The sequence below is a fragment of the Megalobrama amblycephala genome, linkage group LG12 (assembly GCF_018812025.1).
Source record: "Megalobrama amblycephala isolate DHTTF-2021 linkage group LG12, ASM1881202v1, whole genome shotgun sequence".
NCBI lineage: Eukaryota > Metazoa > Chordata > Actinopteri > Cypriniformes > Xenocyprididae > Megalobrama > Megalobrama amblycephala.
This window is the reverse complement of record NC_063055.1, coordinates 26583132-26605682: the sequence shown is the minus strand read 5'-3', so window position 1 is coordinate 26605682 and position 22551 is coordinate 26583132. Positions and strand designations below refer to the sequence as shown.

The 22551-nt window shown below is 37.9% G+C and overlaps 1 protein-coding gene across 12 annotated transcripts in view; it reads left to right on the top strand.

The window, feature by feature from the left end:
• The window catches only part of pbx3b (pre-B-cell leukemia homeobox 3b), a 112846-nt gene extending 90681 nt beyond the window's left edge, over positions 1–22165 (top strand). For 5 of the 12 annotated variants that reach the window (XM_048210210.1, XM_048210206.1, XM_048210207.1 and 2 more), the window contains 9 exons: positions 1723–1964; positions 4803–4993; positions 6578–6713; positions 8565–8594; positions 11842–12007; positions 12576–12653; positions 13091–13203; positions 14170–14259; positions 20521–22165. In XM_048210210.1, coding sequence (XP_048066167.1) covers positions 1723–1964; positions 4803–4993; positions 6578–6713; positions 8565–8594; positions 11842–12007; positions 12576–12653; positions 13091–13203; positions 14170–14259; positions 20521–20613 — 1139 coding nt within the window. In that variant the 3' untranslated portion in view covers positions 20614–22165. The remainder of the gene's footprint in view (positions 1–1722; positions 1965–4802; positions 4994–6577; positions 6714–8564; positions 8595–11841; positions 12008–12575; positions 12654–13090; positions 13204–14169; positions 14260–20520) is intronic. The other 7 variants (XM_048210203.1, XM_048210204.1, XM_048210208.1 and 4 more) reach the window with 5 other exon arrangements.
• The last annotated feature ends 386 nt before the right edge of the window (positions 22166–22551 follow it).

Below are 22551 nucleotides of genomic sequence, written 5' to 3'. Positions count from 1 at the left end.
CTTTGAGTGCTGTTTAGCGGATTCGTAAACATCTCTGATTGGCCACTGTGTTCACGTGCTCATCAGATATGTCTGTGATTGTCTACAATGATCAGCGCTTCAAAAACATGTTGTAAATAGACATCAATGACGCGTACACAGATACACTCCCGCTTTCAAAACGCTTTCAAATTCAAAAACTTCTGTGTGCTTTTAAACGCTCCTGTGCGTTGATCATTGTAGCCAATTACTGACATATATGTGAGCGCGTGAACACAACGGCCAATCAGAGGTGTTTACGAATCCATTCAACAGCACATTTTTAACATTTCAATACCGACTCGGTATCGAAGTCAGTGCATTTGACAACACTAGACAGAAGGCCACAGCCTTCTGCATATTCTTCTTCTTAAAGGCACCATTACAAATACATGTTAAGATTAAATCGTTTGATTAAAATCTTTCACAAAAAGAACTTTTTCTGCTTCATTATTCTCCTATATGAATGGAATTCATTATGCAAACACACAGAGAGAGAGAGGCAAGCATGATGAGGAAGTTTGTAATCAATCTTAATGGCTCTTTACTGCTCTGAGGTTCATTATGAATATCAGGCAAACACAATGAGCTATCTTTCACCCTCATATCGATTGCTATGCAAATTTACATACATTTCAAGCAGCCTTCCCTCTGCGGAGAGCAGAACCGGGTTGTATAATAAAACAGTTTGTTAACAACAAAACATAACGGCACTTGTGAGAACACTTTCTGCCCGTACCCGTGATTTCGGACCAGCAGGCGAGCGCGCTCAGACACGTGTACACGCACGCCTTTCTGTTTAGCATCGCCTCAGCGTGGAGAGGTGCCATCACGCTGTTGAGTGTGTGTCAGTCGGTGAGTGTCCCTGTCATGTATGGCTGTGAGTACACATACCGTGTGTGCAGTGTGCTGTGAAAATTCGAGAAGGCAGCACTGCAAAACAGAGGAAAAACAAATTCGTACCTACGGGCCTTTTCAGCACTCTCTCAATACCCCCAGCACCCTGATCCGTCTCACTTTAACTCAAGCATAGCGATGGGCCGGAGTGGACGACGTATTTTTACTCTAATACAGTCTGGAGTTATTTTCGCCTGTTGTGACAGATAGTGGTATTTGCTGCCAGACAGAGGCTTGATTGCAGAGCTCACAACCCGTGTGATAGTACGTCAATGATTAACGTCTATATGAAATTCAATCATTCGTCAATAATTAATTCACTCTTTCATCATTCACAGCTCATGAGGGCAGCAGATAGCCACAAAGCGAGGCATTATATGCCTTTACATTGTCTTTGCTTTTGCAAAAGCACCAATAATGTGTTGCTGGACAGTTGTTTTGACATGTGACAGTGTAGTATCCATTGCATTCCTTTACAAAAAATATAATGTAAATAGTTTTTGCAAGGATTTTAGTAAGTGATCATGTGCTTAAAGTGATAGTTCAGCCAAAAATGTTACAAATGTTATCCCAAACCTCTATGGCTTTTATACTTCTAATGTTCAAAACATAAGATGTCAATAGGGTCCAGTGTTGTTGGGGCCCAACTGACTTTAATTGTATGAACAAATGTAGTATTTTGTATTCCACAGAAGAAAGAAAGCACCACCTCTTGTATGATACATTGATTTAAGAATATAAAAAGCCATTGTGGTGTCACTTTTACCTTGTCATGTCACTGACCAATCTCTTCTTTTTGTTTATCAGGTCTAAGTATCCGCGGGGCTCAGGAGGAGGACCCACCCGATCCACAGCTGATGCGTCTTGACAACATGCTTCTGGCAGAGGGCGTGTCAGGACCGGAGAAGGGCGGAGGATCGGCGGCGGCGGCAGCAGCGGCAGCAGCAGCCGGCAGTCCCACTGACAACTCCATTGAGCACTCTGACTACAGGGCCAAACTCTCCCAGATCAGACAGATCTACCATACCGAGCTGGAGAAATATGAGCAGGTGAATGACAGTATACACTTACAGTCCAGTAAGGCATTATATCAGCTTGCAACAAATATATTTTTTTTACTGAAGGTCTTGTACGACGACTTCTCCATAAGTTTGGCCCAAACAGGCCCAAACTTTGAAAACTTAAAAAAAAAAATAAATAAATAAATAATGAAGCCATTTAAGTTTATTAAGTAAACCATTAAATATTGTTTTCAATTCAATATACATTGAAAAACTTAAAGGGTTAGTTCACCCAAAAATGAAAATTCAGTCATTAATTACTCACCCTCATGTCATTCCAAACCTGTAAGACTTTCATTCATCTTCGGAACACAAATAAAGATCTTTTTGATGAAATCTGAGAGCTTTCTGTCCCTCCATAGACAGCTATGCAACTACCACTTTGCTTGACGCGTACAAGAACCAATAAGGAGCTTCCGGAAGAGGTTTGTTCTCATGTGTTAAGCAGTTTTGGTTGAGCTTCAGTTTATGTTTGCTGATCAATGTTTATATGTGAATAAAAAAAAAAGAAAATTTGGACTAAACCGCTAAATTCATATGAATTAGTTTTACAATCTCTTTATGAACTTTTTGAAGCTTCAAAATGGTAGTTTTGTAGCTGTCTGTGGAGGGAAAGAAAGCTCTCAGATTTCATCAAAAAATCTTCATTTGTGTTCGGAGAAAGTTTTATGGGTTTGTAACGACATGAGGGTAAATAATTAATTAATGAATTTTTATTTTGGGGTGATCTAACCCTTTAAATTTACTTTTCTTCAAATAATACATTTTCTTTTTTTCTAATGTGTGAATGGGGCTAGTTCAGGCTAAATTTATATATATATATATATATATATATATATATATATATATATATATATATATATATATATTGTGATTAAAGTTTTTATTCATAGAATGTTCACTATTCATACTCTAACCAATGACGATGCCATATATCATAACATACCATATATTTTACATTGCTAACAGATTTTATGTGTTGATTGTGACAGCAAGACTCAGGTTGATTTTAATGACTAAAACAAATAAGATAACAAATATGTAGCATTTCATTTACATATAACTAAACATTTTTCAGCCGTATAAGCGCTGAAAATGCATATCTAGTTGTTACGAAGCCCAACCGGCTTGTATGGTACTGAGCCAAGAATAATACAAAAGAAGTTTTTATCTGCATTCATACATTTGCATTGATCCTATGAGTCTGAATAATCCCAGCTTGCTGTTCTGTCTGAATAGATGTTTTTCACTGAAGCTTAATGACAGGTTTAAAGGGAGACCTGGAGGCCTTCATCTGAACTGAAGGTGTCAGAGGTCTAAACCTGAGCAAGCATTTTGCATTTTACAGTCCTGTCTATCATGATTACGACTGAGAGCAGATGTGATTTATGGTGGTATTCGGGCATTAGGACATCTTCAACTTACCTGACCCCTGAACAGCGGTAGTCTAGACATCCTCTTATAAATATTGAGCAGACGCTTTTAGTTACAGTGTGGAGAGCAGCCTCTGATTGCATAGTGCATTTGAGAGTGTCGCTATGCAGGACTGGCTGCTTCATTGAGGTCATGTATTGATTCTTTAATGGAGCTGACATTAATTTTTGATTCAGCGCTTTAGTTATTTTCCTCATAATCAAGGACAAGTTGAACGAGGGGCTTGTGATCTTTTTTTTTCTTTTTCTTTTTTTTTTGAGATACGATATAGTTAAAATGCTGGATGTTTTGAGGAGATGCCTAGATAAAAGAAAAAATAATAGCTGTATAAATAGTCTATTGCCTCTATGAATAGTCTATTGTCTCATGTATTCATGTAAGAATATTCATGTATCTTGATGGTTGCAGCCCTTGACATTTTCAATTATTAGATTTAAACTTTTGTTTCAAACCATGTGAAATCAACATGAATACAATGAGTACATTTCTAAAAACTAGATTTTACTAGGTTTTTCCTTTTCTTTATCATGGTCACTCTTATTTTTCATTGACCCCTCCACTGTTGTGCGTTTCACAGAAAACAATAAAGAATGGTTGAGAGAACACTGTTATTTGTAAATAACAATCCTCTTAATATGATATGGAAGTTGTTTAGCTGATGGCTTAGCCAGCCAATGAGCTCAATTAGTCTGATTAACTTGCAAGCATTTAAAAAGGGAGCATGCGAATAAGGTGGCTCAACCCTTTCACCCAGAGTAAATGCATCTTTCTTAAGGGTGTTCCCCATTTTAATAATCTAAATGTAAATACTTAACAAATTTTTACTCCGAGTAATGAGCTAAAGTGTGCACTACCTAAATTAGTTATTCTAATTAATCATGTATGAACCACTGCTTTAACGAAAAGCTGTTTAAATTCTACGGGCACTGGGCAGGTGCCAAATTGCAAATCGGCATTTGCATTCATAGATGATTTCACCTATTAAGCCGTTCAAGTCCTCAGCAGCACTACAAACAGTATGGATGGTGTTTTTCCTGTGCTTTCAAGAGCAGCAGCTTTGAACTTGCTTCAAAAATTGCTGATTGCTGCTCCAGAGAGCTTCAAACGAATGCAGTTGAACTGATGTGCTTCTTCTGCCGAATAACGTCAAAGAGCATTTCTGTCACTGTGCTGAGAGTATATAATGATTTTAAAAAGCGGGTCAATCTCTAGGATGTTTTTCGGATTTTAGGTGAGGACATGATGATGGAATTGTATATATGTAGCTGCTGGGTCTCAGTAGTGGGTCCTAAAGACTTCAGAGTAATTTAGATTTGCGTAATGAATTTTACACCTACGTTATTATTCAGAATAAAAGCTGTGTCCTCAGATCAAAATTTTCTTTCTCCACAGGCATGTAATGAGTTCACCACCCACGTCATGAACCTGTTGAGGGAGCAGTCTCGTACACGACCAATCTCGCCCAAAGAGATCGAGCGCATGGTCAGCATCATCCATCGCAAATTCAGCTCCATCCAAATGCAGCTTAAACAGAGCACCTGTGAGGCCGTCATGATCTTGAGGTCCCGCTTCCTCGATGCCAGGTTAGTATCCGTATGTGTGATTTGTCTACATAAATTATAATACATGGAATTACAAATGATTCTCAGTTGTATTTGAAAGAATCCATCTTCTGCTATATGCGAGAAGGCGATGGTTAGAGAATATGACGTCAAGTTAACCATCGAATATGATGGCCCCAAATGTATTTAGGGTGTGGTCACATTTATCGTTGTTTAGTGACATTTTAGAGGTGAATCTGGTCATATTAATAGGAAATCTTTGTGATTGGACATTTCATGTGCGAGCAAAGAAGTACCCCACTCAGATTTTGCTTGTTCAAGTTGTTCATCAAATTGGACCTTTTTTCTTTTTTTTTTTACCTGTGAAATTTCATCAAAATGTGACTGCACCTTCAAGCACACTTTAAAATGTATACAAAATATCAAACCAACTGATATTTATTTTAAAGAAAAATAGCTATTTGTTCAAAATGAGGACAAAAAGTTGTTCAAAATTAGGTCAGAAGATTCATAATTCCACTAAAAGTAACTTTGAATCAGTTGTTTTACAGTAGCGGCTTAGAAAAGTGAAGTTGGCTCTGAAAAAATATCCAGCATCATTTGACTGCAGATGCCACTTGTTTGATATTTTATTTACATATTGAAATTCAGACATTTCTAAGTACAACTTAAGTATTCAAATACTTTTTGGTGACAATGATACTTGAAGTAGAAACAGTTTTTACCTCATTTTTGAGTTCATTTGACCCTTTTAATCTGTGCAGGGTTCAGGCACCTGTTTCCAGTCGAGCACAATAACACATTCAACATTATTCAACCATTAGCGGTTAAGATGTGGTGTTGCCAAGACAAGAGTTTTAGAGCCTAGAGGCCATCCACTAAACGCAGTCATACTAAGCACCTGAAAGCAGTTAAGAGTTTTATAGAGTGGAAATGAAGTCATTTGCGTTTGGTGGGTAGGAGGTCATCGGCAGGTGGTCTAGATTACTGTAATCACAAACAGTTGGTAGAGGAGATCTGGAGAGGCGTAGAGGGGAGGGAAATGATGCAGTGAACACGAGAAAAGAACGGATGAGGTCTCGAGGAGAACGCTCAAGTGAAGCGGAAGCACAATCATTTGGCCGGCCACTCGTGTGAAAGGCATTAAACAAGGCGAGAGAAAGAAGCCAACGCTTAACTGTGGCGGGGTGGGTCGCAGTGAGTGGCAGTAAGTGCAACTCCATCAGGCCCTGCCCCAGTACTTGAGGAACAGTGTTCAGCTGGCCATGGCCTGATTTCCCTAATGTCCCAAGATACAGCTCTGACTGGGAATGCTTGAGCACCTCTAAACGCCCCCATCAGAGTGAAAGAAAGCACAAGAGAGGGAGAAAGAGAGAGTGAAAGCTCGCCGCTCTAAACACTGAACATTTCACGCTTCGCTTAGAGCTCAACCGATAACGCAACAACTCTCCATTTGTGTGTCTACATATGTATTCCGATAATAGCCTTCCCGACTTCATTTCCTGCCAGCAGCTTCATTATGAGTTTGGCCATCACACATGGTTTTATTTGAGTTTCTCTAATTGCCTTCCTCCTCTTGTTTTCCCCCCGCTTGTCCGACGGCAGACGGAAACGGCGGAACTTCAGCAAGCAGGCGACCGAGATCCTGAACGAGTATTTTTACTCGCATCTTAGTAACCCTTACCCCAGCGAAGAGGCCAAAGAGGAGCTGGCTAAGAAGTGCAGCATAACAGTATCCCAGGTGAGGCCACACCATCCATCCATGTAGCACATGCCCCATTTTTGTTGGATAGTCTGGAAAGAATGACTAACAACAGATAAATGCCTGAAGACTTAAAGTCCCCATGCCCAGGGTTTATTTAGGTAAATCCAATGCCATCCCTGTTAACAACGGTTAAAAACATTTTTAAAACAGTCTAAGCTATTTTGCAGGTCTTTCCTGGTCATAGTTGGTTTAAGATGGTCCTTCAGCCCGGCTAAGCTGGTCTTCAGCTGGTCTAGCACAAGGATCTTTAACCCTGCTCTTGGAGACCTGCAAAGTTTAGTTCCAACCTGCTCCAACACATATACCTCAAATTTTCAATTGATTCTAAAGACCTTGATTAAATGGTTCAGGTGTGTTTGATTTTAGGGGCGGTCACACTACACTTTTTGTTCTGTTGACTTCTGTTTATTCACAACCAAATGAAGGAGACAGGAATTGCAAGCTCATGCGAATTTTACTGCTTTCCAGAGTTCAAGTTTGGTGAATTCTGCTCTGCGAATTTGTATCACGTGAAGACGTGTGACCAATAGAAGACTGAACTCTCAGCTCAATTAAAAGAGCGTAAACTTTAAATCTGCAGGATTGAAGAGTTGCAGTAAAGTGGAGTAGACTGCATATTGTTCACATTTTGGATGTATTATATGTTGAATTGTGTTTTTAAAAAAGTGCTACAGAGTGTGACATCAAATGCTGCAGAAATTTTGCTCAAAGTCTAGTGTGTCCGCAGCTTAAGGTTGGAGCTAAACTTTGCAGGAAAGTGGGTCTCCAAGAGCAGGGTTGAAGACCCCTGGTCTAGTTGGTCTCCTACCCTGGCTAAGGTGGTGCTTAGCTGCTTTACATGGTTGGCCAGTTGGTCTCCTAGCCTGACCAGCTGAAAAGTGGCTAAGACCCCTATAAAATCAGCCAAAAGGCCAGCTTGACAGGCTTCAAGACATCAAACCATCATAGGCTAGCAGGATAGTACCATAATCTTGGCTAACAGCGGCTAATTGGCAAGGCTAGGTCAGATGAGGCAAACAAAGGCCCTGTCTCAAATGGTGCACTTAATGTGGACTTACGGTCTCTTGACCTTTGCTCGTATGGTGTCCAGTTTGTCATTTTAGGTTTCCAAACCTACCCAGGCACCCCCTTTGCAACCGCTATGCATCCTTCAATATTACCCAGCAGCCCATGCGGCAAAGTATGGACTCGGAGGAGGATCGCGGGCGCTAAGGGTGCCATTTGGGACAGGGCCAAGATTGATCACACCAGAAAGACTCTTCAGCGTACTGTCTCTCATTGTCCTCTTCTTTCCTCTCGTCACTGTCTAGCATGCATACCTGTTTGCTCTAACACATCAGTCTGATACTTCCACTGAGCTGAGTCTCAAGCAGGGCCTGAAGACACAACGTGTACCCTGTTGTGGATGGATGCCACAATTTGTGGTGATCTGTGTCAGTCATTGTGTTTTAGAGTAAATGTGTGCGCACATGTGAGTGTATGTGTGTCGGAGAGAAAGAAGAGGGACAAACTTTTAGTTGCACAGTGTGATTCATTATCGCAAAGCAATTAAGAGTATAGTGTTTTCCCACTCTAATAACTAAATTCAGAATCCACCTGAAGGCAAGAGTACCCACCCACACCCATCTCCCCACAGACAAAACTCTTTTCCTTTTTTTCAAATTGTCACAGAGGTGGTCAAGGAAAATGTGTACTGTTAACCTATTGGTCTTAGAGCATATTTGCATACTCTGTGATGTAATAAATGTTTTTTTTCTCTGTGGGGAGGGGCTTATGGAGGGTTGTTCAGAGTCAGATCCTGTAAAAGCCATTCTTTTTTGCCTTCAGGGGGTGGGAACCACCATCACAGTGGCACAGGTATGTCATGACTTCTCCTGCTCCACTTTTTTGTGCCATTTGTTTTTCTTTATTGTTGATTTTTCCTTTATTCTGTCACCCCTTTATGTGTGTTCACTTTTACCTCAGAACATGTTAAGATGTACTCAGCACTCTGTTCCCCAAAAGTCTACCTTTTCTGCACTTAGTGACAACAAATCTGCACACTGAAGCAAGTGTTGAATGGGACTATATTTGGAGTGCTCAGTAATCAAACTAAATATCAGACAGTATTTATGTACTATACATATATACACCCCCTTCACTCTTCCCTAGAGAATTTCACTCGATTGTCAACTTCTAAAAGTATGTGTCCCTTTTGATTGTGTTATGTCTTTCATTGTATATTTTGACATGCCTGTGATAGACATTTACCCCACATCGTATTTAATAAGTGTGTTCTGCATATGTTCGGGAAAGATCTCTTATTAAATGAATATGCTGAAGGATTTTGTTTTTCAAATGTATAATTGGTTGCTACTGTATAGTACCAATGGGTTAAAGTTTTTTGTTTGTTTTTTTTTAAATAAAAATAAGAAATAGGTAAAAATATTGCAGTGTATTTAAAAAAAAACACCTAATATTTACATTTCTAAAGCCGCGCACACACTTAACGATTGTAAGGCCGATTATGAATGTAAATTGATACTTATGACTGATCGCGCTCAAACGCGTCCAGTCAGAGCCAGTTGCGTTCAGTCTGCGATTACAGTCGGTGTTCAAATTCCATGTGTAAGTATATAAATTGGCTCCAGTCGAAGGAAACAATCGGTATGTGTGTTCAGTTCAGTCTTAGAATGTTTCAGCTAATCGTTAAGTGTGTCCCCGGCTTTAGGTAGTCTCTTTTTTTTTTGTCAAATTCTACAACATGTAGATCCCAGAGGCTGCCTACTTTGCCTTTTCCCTGTATCTGAGACATGTGCTGATTAGAAGTGATGTGTGATGTTAATGGTATTGTTGATTAAATTTAGTCGCCTTTATCAAGCACCAGTTCACTCAGTGCACAGAATCAACCTCATTATCTAGGCACGATCTCTGTGCATGTGTGATGCTCTGCTTTTTAAATGAGCACCATGGCATACTGGGTCACATGATGCTTTTTTTTTTTGAAAGAGTTTTCATAACAACTATGATTTTAGGCATCGAGTCTAGAGGGGATAGCGTGCACCCTGCAAATGAGAGGGCACAAAGTGTGGTGCCCATCACCCAATTAAGTGCGGTTCTTCCGCTTCGATCTTCCTGCGGTTCAAACGAGCGACACTTATCAATATTTCAGCTCATTATACATGTAGCAGAGCTCTGCCTCAGGTTAATGTGTTAACTATTAATGCAGACCACTTCATTATTGATAATATCAGCAGCCCTGGCCACTGCAACCACCCATGACAGGGAGTGTGTGTGCGTGTGTATGTGTGATGAAGCCACAAGTCTGAGTCTCCATTTAAGTTCCACTCTCAGCAAGAGAAGCAGTATAAATCGGGAGGTATTGAGACCTGGGTAAGATCATCCATCCCATTTCAGTGACACTAGTGGTGTATTGACCCAAGCTTGGGGAGGGAGTAGTGGTGAATTATTTACTACACCCACACAGGCTTTCCTCTTCATTGGTTTAAAGCAAATAAACCAGGTATTGGGTTCCAGGCATAGAAGTCTACTGCATCTCTAAATATGCTCATAAATATGAACACCAAATATGCAGTGAGGCAGATTTGTTTTAAAATATTAGTATTTAGATATATTTGTCAAGTGAAAGCCATTTAAAAAAAATAATAATTATGAAACCAGTATGAATACAAAGATTACATTTGAGAATTCTTTTTTTCAACCTCTCGGACATCCTTATTTGTTATTGACTCATATAGCTCTCAATTGATTCTGAAGGCAAAAGAGGGAACAACCATTTAAATGAGTTATGTGTTGTTTTGTTAAAATATGAAACATTAGGGTTAGGAACAGCTAAGTTTAAGGAGACTCTGCGTGCCTTTTTTCCATGGCCTTAAACTGCTTCATAAGCAGGTTAAGTAAAAAGGATGACGGCTAGTGCTTTCATTGCTTCCAATTAAACCTTGCTTGTTAGTTTAACCTCTAGGTAAACCCATCAAACAATTGATGTTAAGGCAAAAGCCTGCCAACGGTGGTGGCTTCAGCCGAATGGTCATTAATTTTAATTGCCTAGATATTAAAGATTTAGAAGCACAGAGGCATGGTGGGGGTAGAAATGATCTGATGTCATGTAAATTCAGCGGCTGTAGCATAGTGTGGCTCGGGCTGCTGGAGATATTAAAATGGAAGCAGAGAGGTGGAAATTAAATAAAGCATCATTAAGGGGCTGAGGCTCTCTGGTCCTCCAGTCCAGCCAGAGCTGGAATACGGCAGGAGAGATCGCCACGGCGACAGGCCACCGTAATTTATAGGGCTATTAAGAAACAACCCTTAATCTCTTTATTATTCCACAATTATGCAGTGCTAGCATTTGCACATCTACCACCCCCCATGTGACCCAGATCATATTGTTTTCTGGCTGCTGTTTTTAGTAAAATTAGCATTATTGTAATTATTAATGTATTGGGTTGAGGCAGTGCGGCTGCTTTTTGGTGTACTATGTGAGTTGTGGTTATTATTATGTCTATTATTTGTCTTCAGGCAAGAGCACAAAAGTGGTTTTATGCAAAAGAAAAGAACATTAGTGTTATTAAGATGCATAAAAGCCTTGCCTTTGAAATCAAGGCAGCTGATTGTATCTAAGTTACCTTTAAAGAAAGGCAGTGAAAGTAAAAACAAAAGAAAGTGTTATGTTAAAACTATTATTGAGAATGTGTTTATTTATTAAATGGGGTCAGGGAGAAGAACAAACACTTTTTAGCAAGATCTCAGCTAGCCTTACAATGATAGTTTGGCATTAGCTACCTGATCCCATAAGCACAACACTGATCCTAATTTTGCCACAAGACGAGCAGCCCCATGTGTGTTGGTTTTGTCTAGAGACAAACAGAGAGCATGTCACGCCTCCATCCGCAATAACGCACAAGCCCTGTCTGATAATCGCTTAATTAGTCTGCATGCCCAGCGGATATTACTGTGGGAGGCTGGGGACTGTGGACTTGATGGACCCAAACATGACATCTTGAAACAATCACTCTGCTCAGTGCACAGTGCCTCGTCTGCATTGACGTCTGACGCCCCCTCCTCTTTTTTCCCTTCTTTTCTTTTCTTTCCATCTCTCCCTCAGGTATCCAACTGGTTCGGCAACAAGAGGATCCGCTACAAAAAAAACATCGGCAAGTTCCAAGAGGAGGCCAACCTGTACGCCGCCAAGACAGCCGTGACTGCCGCGCACGCAGCAGCTGCCGCCGTCCAGAATAGTCAGACCAACTCACCCACCACACCCAACTCCGGTAAGCTTGCACAGATCCCGGACGAGCCCCCAAAAACCAACCAGCTGTCCCCTATCTCAGCTTGGTCCCTTCTGAACCTCTGCTCCCTCTGGCACGCTGGTTGGTTGCTGTGACAGTGAGAGGTCCCAGCCTGGGGGATGAGCCTCACTCTCCTGCCTCTGAGATTATACATGCTGAACGAGATGAGCAAAGTCAACCAGAACTGTGTGAGCGGGTTGCACATGCTGAGTATGTTTGAAGTATTGAGGGGTGGGAGGGTTGTGGTGTTGGTGGGTGTAGAAGAGATAATCCTCACCCACTGTCCTCCCTTTTATCCATAAATGTGACAGTGTTGCCCCTGCTGTGAATTGATGGAAATCTCTTGCTCGGAGCATGTTACGCTCTTAAAGAAATGTTCAGTATGGAATAATAATGAATATTTGATTAGCAGAATGATGCAGTTCCTATCTTAAACTGATGCTCTTCAGACATAATAAGCAGAAGATTTGAATGTGATATAGACATACCTTAGACTCTGAGGAGTTGTGGGTAAGCAATTTTTAAGGGGTCCCCTTTTTCTTGCACCCAGGATTCCAGATGAAAGATGAAGAATTTCAGCTGGACTCTGCAGAGAACAAAAACACTCTATTAACCAACATGTTCACTGGTACTGGCCTTTTCCATAAGCTTCTTATTGTCCTTCTTGTCATTGGCATATAATCCCCCTTTTGAACTAGTCCACTAGAGTAGGAGTAGGTGTGAACCCCTGTGGAAAACTTAGACTTCCAATTCCATATACCATCTCTGTCCTTTGTTGTGATTTTTTATTTTTTTCCCCTCTTTGTTTTGCCATTTTTGGTGACCCCCACGTGCCCTTGTAGAGATGTATTGCAACCTAGCCACCATCCCCATCGCTATCCTTTCATTTCTTCCTTGTTTCTTTTGCTCTCCTTTTATTGCTTGCTTTCTGAGCATCACTTCCTAGCGTGATGTGTGGTGTGCGTATGTCCTCGTACACATTGTGTGTATGTGCGAGTCTGTGATAGCCTCTCTTTCTCTTTCTCATCCTCTCGTTATTCAGCTCCTTACATCTTTCCTTTCTAGGTTCGTCAGGTTCTTTTAACCTCCCAAACTCGGGGGACATGTTCATGAGCATGCAGAATCTGAATGGGGATTCTTACCAAGGGGCACAAGTCGGAGCCAATGTGCAGTCACAGGTAGGCGCTACGCACAGGAACTGGGGCTGTGAACCAGAGCAGACCTGTCAGCTAGCCTACCATCCACATTAAAAAAACTCAACCCCCTCCCCCTCAACATATAGACAATGATACAGATTTGATCGACCCCTTTAACAATTAGTCTCATTATAGTCATGGAAGATTAATAAGTAGTCTGGACATGGATGGATCCTTCACATTTCCAGTCTAGACCCCCAACCAAATTACCATATCACAGCCCATAAGAGGTCCTTCTGAATAGACACTCATTATTTACAGCAGTATGCTAGTATATTGATCCTGGAACAGACCCCATATTGTAGTTGATGTTGTGAATGCATTTGGCTCTGACTTGAGCTCTTGGGTTGGTATTGGTTGTATGGTACTGTTCTTTCCTCCAAACCTCTATATCATTTTCTGTCCCCTGTTCATCATGATTATCCCATTTTTCCATGTTCGCATAAGCTCATTTCATTCTCATGTTAACAGACGGCATTTGAAGGAGAGAGAAAAAGAGAAGTTAATGTGTATTGAACATTATCAGATTCTCGATATCTGCTCATGCTCTGTTAATGTGTTGTCACACACCGTATTCTCCTCCAACTGTTGTCATGTGCGAATACTATTGTTTTGTAGCAAATTCCAGATCAAAATTATTGCATTTCTTCTTTCTATGTTATGACGTTTCAAGCCCGGAAATAGAGTAACCTTTGCCAGACAACAATAGAGAGGGGAAACGCATATGTTGTCCTAAATATTGCATTAAACCACATATGTATCCCTAACTTCATTTATCTGCATATTCCATTTAGTATGATTAATTTAGTAAACCACAAAGCCACCAATTTTTTGTTTAAACACCATTGCCTTTGTCTGTTGTCACCATACATCAATGTGTTGATGTTTGCATGTGTTCCTCAAACTCAGAATTTTGACAAGCTTGACTTCCTGTTGTGTCCTCTGCAGGTGGATACCCTGCGCCATGTTATCAGTCAGACGGCAGGATACAATGATGCCCTGGGGGGGAATCCCATGTATAGTCCACATGGCTTGAATGTAAGTACAATCTCAGTCAGCCATGAAGTGCAATTGAATCAAGCAATAATAAACTTGTTACACTCATTATAAAGATAATCTATAACTCAAGGTTGTTTTGTATGCGTGTCACATGATCCTTCAGAAATCATTCTAATATCCTGATTTGTTGCTCAAGAAACCTTTCTTATTATTACCAATGTTGAACAAAGTTGTGCTCTATATATATAAAATCAGTGGTGTGCGGTGGTGTTTTAAAATGAGGAGGCAACGTCCTCATTTATGTCCGTTACACAATTTTCCTGGTTAAGTTAACATTATATAAAAAGAGAGACCAAATACAATTCTATTTTGTATTTTTTTTAAACTATGTAATGTTCTATTTATTAAAACCAAGTATAATTGTCAATTTTTCAGTAAATTTCATCAGTGTTTTTACGCATTTTTACATTTATTCCAAAACAATAACTAAAGGCAGTAACAATTTAAACAATATATATTATTTATAAATGAATATTCAGCTTTTCTTTTTAATAGTCAATTTATTTTCAGCAGTCATCAAGTTTGTACACACTGGTCACTCATTCACAGACACAAAGGTGTACCTTTAATTTCACCATGCTGATTGCGCACTAAAAACACCTGCAGTCATCATGTTTTCAGGCCATTTCGAGTTTGATTTTTGACATAAAATAAAGCGGTGATATCTAAGTGGCAGTTGTGTACTTACTTTTTAATTAGTCTTCCCATTAACGCCATCACTGTCTTCATTCAGGCTGATTCGACGAGAATGCGCACGAAAACAAGAGGCGGGATTTATCGCACGAACCAATCATGTCCAAACGTAACCGATCATATCCGATCATAGCGCGACGGAGGCACTGCCTCCTCTCATGTGACTTTCTCCCATTCATTCTCAATTACCCCCCACTAAACCCACCGCATGCTTTGGGGGCTCTGCTTTGTTTCTATGAGCTGAAGGGAGGCACAAGAGACGCGGACTCCCGGTTGTAACTTCACCTGTGGGTGTCGCTGTTTGACAGTGTTTCTTTAGAAAAACGAGTGACTTTTACACTTTTTAATGTCAAATTTTGTAAAATTTGCGGGGGTTTTTTTTATAATATCGATTATTTTCTTATCCAATTTTTTTGAGGAGGCACTGCCTCCCTTGGAAATGCCCCTATATATATATATATATATATATATATATATATATATATATATATATATATATATATATAGGAATATAGGAATTCAATGTAAATGCTGTTCTTTTGAACTTTTTATTTAAAAAAAAAACTCTTAACTGTCGTATTTGGTACATAATTATGTGCCATGGATTGGGAGTCATAAACAACATTTTTAGCTTGGCATTTACTAAGAAATGCTGTTGTTAAACTCTGTAATGTGCAGTACATATCGTTATTATAACATAAATCAGAAGGATCTGAGTCAGACAGCAAGAAACCACCATAAATTCAAACTCCACGACAAACAGAGTGATGATTCAGAGGATGACAGGAGTATCTATCCCATAATATGCATAAAGCGGAAAATATGGCAATTTTTTAAAGCAGGAATAAATGCTTTGCCCAGTAAAAGCTCAAACAGCTCAAGTATTTGGGAGTGGTATGAGGAAAATGAGATTCAGAAATATATTAAGTCAGTTTGTTGCCTGTGTAAACAGTTCCTATTACAGTAACCTATAACGTGGTAAGATGAAAAGGCTTTTACTAGCACGTCTTGCTTCTGTTTGCCTGTTTTGCAATGCTTCAAAGAATTTGCAATATCCTTATCAACATGATGAAATATGAAAGTATGATTGCCTGCAGCCGTCTGCAGGCATGAATTTTATCTTCCTTGATGAGGTTTGATATGATGCTTTTTTTCCCCCCACCATGCACTGCGTAATCTGAAACCATCAGAGTAAAGACTCATTTATTTGATGAGAGAGAGAAAGAGAGAGAGAGAGAGAAGAGTGAGAGAAATACAGACATATATCTTCCTTGAGTTAAACACAGGTTTATATGTTGTATCTGTTACCTTGCTTGTTGGGGCACTGTTCATAAAAATATAAACTTAGATATGTTACACTTAAACATTAATCTACCAAAACCTGGCTGTTGAGCTTATAGAAACTTGTATGCTTATAGTTTATGAAAGACAATTGAGCATTTTCTGGCTTTGTAATATTATCAACGAGCCAGTAAAATGTGACTTAAAGATTATTATATATTCCTGATACAAAACAGCTTATTTATCGGTCCAAATGGTCCTCGTACATTATCAAAAAAGACAAACGAGCTTTCCAAAAGCAAAACAAATCGCTTTCTATTGAGAAACAGATGCAATCAGATGGGGGAATAATTTTCAGTGAGGTAATTAATAGAGCATAGCTGTCATATGTGTATTTTCTGATGGCTGTTAGAGCTCCATTTGCATGAATTAACTCTAGCAAAGCACACAACGATAAATGTCATAAGTCAAAACGTATGCCTGATTTTTCACAGCAGTGAGGCCTAAACGTGGCAGTGTATCTGTGGCTAATGCTGAGATGGCTGTGTGTCAGTGTGTGTGTGTGTGTTTGGAGGCCTCTGTGGCCTGTAGCTGTGCAGATGAAGTGTCAGCCTCTCGCAGGCTCAAACGCCACACTTTCACACTCTCTCACTCTGGTCTACTGCTCAAGTCACTCTATCATTACAACAAGTGTGTGTGTGTGTGTGTGCGTGTGTGTGTGTGTCAGGCTGAATGCGAGTGATCCATGTCATCGGGGTACAGCAGACTTCCTCATAACGGTCGCGTTTCAGCATCAGTCCAGACATTGTGGCTGGAGGAGACCAGCACAATCTATTTATTGACCTGTTCCAGGAATTCTAAATCAGCAAAATCCTAATTCCGCCACTGAACAGTCCCCGTACACACACACATGCACAGGCACACACATCTCCCCACGATTTTTATAGAAACACAGACAGATTGTTTTGATAACCAAACACCTCATTAGCAAACTAGCATACGGCAGTACTTCTCAACAGTTTTGCTTCAGGATCCAGATTTTACATGAAGTGTCAATTCCATTATATGATCATTGTATAAAAGTTAACCAAAAATGTCATTAAATTAAACAAAAATATTATTATTTACTATAAGACAATGATTCATCATGTTCATTAATGTTATTACAAATTTGTTATATTAAGCCAAAACCATGATTATTTTTAGAATTTATTATATTTATTTACTCTAATATATTAAGCCAATGATTCACGGTTCATTATTATTTCATATTTTTTTATCTTATATTAAGCCAATAATTTACCATAATTATTTTTATAATTCATTATAATTTATTATATTAAGCCACTGATTCACCATGTTCATTATTATTGCATATTTTTATATGATATTAAGCCAATAATTTAACAGGATTATTTTTATAATTTATTATCATTTATTATAGTAAGCCAATGATTCACCATGTTTATTATTATTTAAATTTTTTATATTATATTAAGCCAAAAATGTACCATGATTATTTTTTAGAATTTATTATATTTATTTACTCTAATATATTAAGCCAATGATTCACCATGTTCATTATTTCATATTTTTTATCTTATATTAAGCCAATAATTTACCATAATTATTTTTATAATTCATTATAATTTATTATATTAAGCCATTGATTCACCATGTTCATTATTGCATATTTTTATATGATATTAAGCCAATGATTCATCATGTTTATTATTATTTACATTTTTTATATTATATTAAGCCAAAAATTTACCATGATTCTTTTTAGAATTCATTATAATTTATTATATTAAGCCATTGATTTACCATGTTCATTATTATTGCATATTTTTATATGATATTAAGCCAATAATTTAACATGATTATTTTTAGAATTTATTATCATTTATTATAGTAAGCCAGTGATTCACCATGTTTATTATTATTTCATATTCTATATTACATTAAGTCAATAATTTACCATGATTATTTTAATAATTTATTATATTTATTTACTCTAATATATTAAGCCAATGATTCACCTTGTTCATTATTATTTCATATTTTTATATTATATTAAGCCAATAATTTGCCATGATTATTTTTATCATTTATTTACTCTAAGCCAACGATTCACCATGTTCATTATTATTTCATATTTTCTATATTACATTGTCAATAATTTACCATGATTATTTTAATAATTTATTATATGTATTTACTCTAATATATTAAACGAGTGATTCACCATGTTCATTATTATTTCATATTTTTTAGATTATATTAAGCCAATAATTTACCATGATTATTTTTTATAATTTATTGTTTAATATATTAAGCCAATGATTCACTGTTTTTTTTTTGTTTGTTTGTTTGTTTGTTTGTTTGTTTGTTTTTTGTTAATATAATTTATTTTATTTATTTTATTAATATTATTTATCTATTAGGCCAATTAATCACCATGTTTATTTTATTTTATAATATTTTATGTTTTACTTAAGCCAGTTTTTACCATGTTTATCCTTATTGCAAATGAAGCTGTATTTAATGTAGTCTCACATTTTCCTTTACCTTGTTCTGATCCATTGCCTTTGATAACAAACATTTTAAAATATTCACCAAAACTCATTTTTTCCTGTGGCCTACGACCCTTTCGGAACCTATCTACTACAGATTTTCGGCTCGCTACCTACCAGTTGGGACCTACGGCTTACCTTAACCATCTGTTTTGGTGATATGGAGAAAGAGAGGTAGAATTAGGTAGTGGGATTTAAGCAATATTTTGGAGGGAAAATATCAAGCAAAGGCTAGTCTTCGATGAGAGCCGGGCGATTAAGTCAGGAGCACTCGGGCGAGCAGGGTGGAGGAAAGGCCTGCACCGTCACTTCCACTCAGCATCCTTCGAGCTTCCCCCCTCCCTGCCCCAGCCTCCCTCCCCTTGACATCAAAATATGGAGCGACAAGCTGTCGGCCCACCGCTGAAATCTGATTAGACATTGATTTCAGCAATCGTTCCCATTGGCCACAACGTTTATGCGAATTTGTTTTCTGAGAGCGAGGGAAGCAGGGACAGAGAGCGGGAGAAGCCGATGTGGGTTTAACGTGGCAAGATGGCCGTCGGCACGTCAGACAGTAGATCAGAGGAGACACTCTCTCTTATTAATTTCTTAATACATTAGTATGCATGTGTATGCATGCTTCGCACGTACACACTAGGATTAGGACACACACACTTCACTGCAAGTGTACAAACAAACACACCCGCACTTCCCACCACACATGCTTCTGTAAATTTATGAATATTGGGACTTTATAATATTTTACATTGCACAAGATTTATGTGATGTCTCATAGTACATATAAACAAACACACACACACACACACACACACACACACATATATATATATATATATATATATATATATATATATATATATATATATATATATATATATAATAAAATGGTTAGTTCCTGTCCTTGATTCTGATTGGTCAATAGCTGTTTTATTCACACAGCTATAACCGTTTCACCCAACAGTTTTGTGTATCACTACACAACACCCTTAGCAACCATTCTTAGCAATGTAAACTGTATGTTCTCAATTGATATTGTTCATTAAAGCTTACTGTATTATGTAGAAGAGTATTGTGAGAAAGAGATCAAGTGAACGAGTTTATTACCTGCATTCAGATTTATCATTTTCCTTCAGGTCAGTCCTATGTTCATAATAAAAAATCAGTTTAAATGTCCGATGTATTATCTTGTCCTTTTAACAGTTAAGGGGTTTTCCCATGACTGACAGCGCTAGTCAATGCATTTTTATCAGTTGCGTCTTGTTCCGTGTTCACAACAATTCAGTCTTTTCAATGTAAAAGTCTTCGCTACTGACTGACACACTCATAAAGACAGTCTTTGCCGCCATCTAATGGCGTAATAATGTAACTTCTGTTGCTGTTCACGGTCAGGGACTATTTTTTTCCGGTGGAAGGAAGGCTTTTAGTAGGAGTTTACTTAATGAAAGTTGCATTAATACATAATTTTGGCTTTAATATTTGTATTGTGTGGTAACCGTTTTATAAAAGCAATAAGGTACTTGAGGCGTTACTTATTTGAAAAAGTAACTTTTGTTGTAAATTTAAAAGTAATGCGTTAATTTACTCGTAACTTGAAAAACGTAATCTGATTATGTAACTCGAGTTACATTTAATGCGTTGCCCCCAACACTGTTAATAACATTTTTTTTTTTCTGTCTTTTGTTTTTAGGGTAATGGGGGATGGCAGGATGCTACGACTCCATCCTCTGTGATCTCCCCTACAGAAGGCCCTGGTAGTGTGCACTCTGATACCTCGAACTGATCTCCTCTTTGACACGGCCCCTTCTCAAGCTGTGGATAACCAATCACAGAACTACAAAACCACAGACTGACCAATCAGAGACACAGAATAAACTCTCACAGCTAATCCAGAAACATCCTCATGGAATCATCCACAGTACTTTTCCACAGTGTTTTGGAAGCTGGACATTTCTTAGCTGTAACATCAGTCCACTGCAGTTTTTACTAACAATCTCTCCTCCAATCATATTCAACCTTTTATCATTTGAAGTGTACAAGCTCAAACAGTTTTTTTTTTTCTTTTTGAGTTTATTGCTGATCATAACCCCTCTCCATTGTTCTAACTGACTGTCGGCAAAGCTTTAGTGCAGGAATACAACTGATACTTTCAAAAGTATATTCATATGATGCTAACCGATGCATTTAACAGGGCTAAATGCTATAGAAGGCAGCTTGGGGAATTCATTGCTGATTTCTACATTTTTTTTCATCAATGTCACACCAATGACCTAAACAAGACCACATATGAAAGGCAATCCACTCCATTTTGGGGGGTGATTTTTAAATGCCTGTCTTTTTTTAAAAACACAAAATGTAATCAATATTCAGTCCACTACAATTATTGAAGAAAGTGTAGAAGACGTAAAAAGGAAATATGGGTCATCCTGTTGGAGGCTTTTCTGGCAATTTTCCATTCAAAAACCTTCTTGTATATGACATAGCCTGAGAGTATTTATACATCTCACAAATAAATACTCAGCTTTATTACCTCATTGAAACTCATAGAAAACCAATAGATTTAAAACATTTCTTTAGCTTATAGTGCTCTCACTGACTACCTCTCAACAAAATCACCACCACCGTTTTTGTCTATTACTTTCTGTCATTCTTTTTTGTCTTTTTTTAAATACATTTACTTTTGTTAGTTTGGATTGGTTCCATCTTGTAAGAAAATTGCTCTCTCTGTCTCTCGCTCTTTATGTAATCTAATGTATATTTTAACCTTCTAAGAAAACTAAGTTGCTTTGTCGCAACTTTTAAAAGAAAAAAAGAAAAAAAGAACCATAATATTAATAATATGAATAACACGGAGAGTATGGAGAGTACAGTGGCTGTTGGAGGGGAATTTTGTGCTGGATCTAGGGGGAAGGAACAGGGAGGGGGAAATACGATCATAAAATTAACACCAAACAGTAAAACTGTTGTAAATACTGAAGAACATTTTGAATGTTGCTCATCTTGTTACTAATTCATGCAAAAAAGAAATAAAAAATTAATAAATAAAAACCCATGATTAAAAAAAAAAGAAAACCTGTAATGCATAGAGGTTTCAGTATTCAGAATTGTACATTTCAAACCCTGTGTGACAGGGTTCCGACTTTCTTTCTCTTTTTTTGTATCGTATGTGATTCTGAAACTGATAAAAAAGTCATACAAAATTTATTTGTGGCAGTGGTTCTAATGTATTAAAGATGTTTCGTGTTTCTTTCTAACCAGACTACACCCTGGACTGAAAAGTCTTCCTTGTGGTAGTTATGTGTAATTTCAAACATGAATAAACTGTTTTCCTTTCATGACAGTTTTGATATTGCCTTCTTTGTTTTAATTGCACTTAATGTGATGATGCTAATAATAATATACTGTAAACAGATTTAAATAAATGTACATTTATTAAAGTTATTTGATTAGTATTACATAAATTAGCACAAACATGTTAATTTTTTTTTTTAATATGAAAACAACTGTACTGTACAACTGTACTATTATACACATGTGTATCCATGCACATATCAAAACCAGAGTCTTGTTCATTTGCATGAATACCTCTTCATGCCAATTTCAACAAAGTAAGAGATTTATTCTCCTCCAACGCGCATGTATCAAATCAAGCACACACGCCGAACTAAACACAACACCCCATTTTGCTAACGCGTAAGTGCTTGTGTCACATTACTTAGAC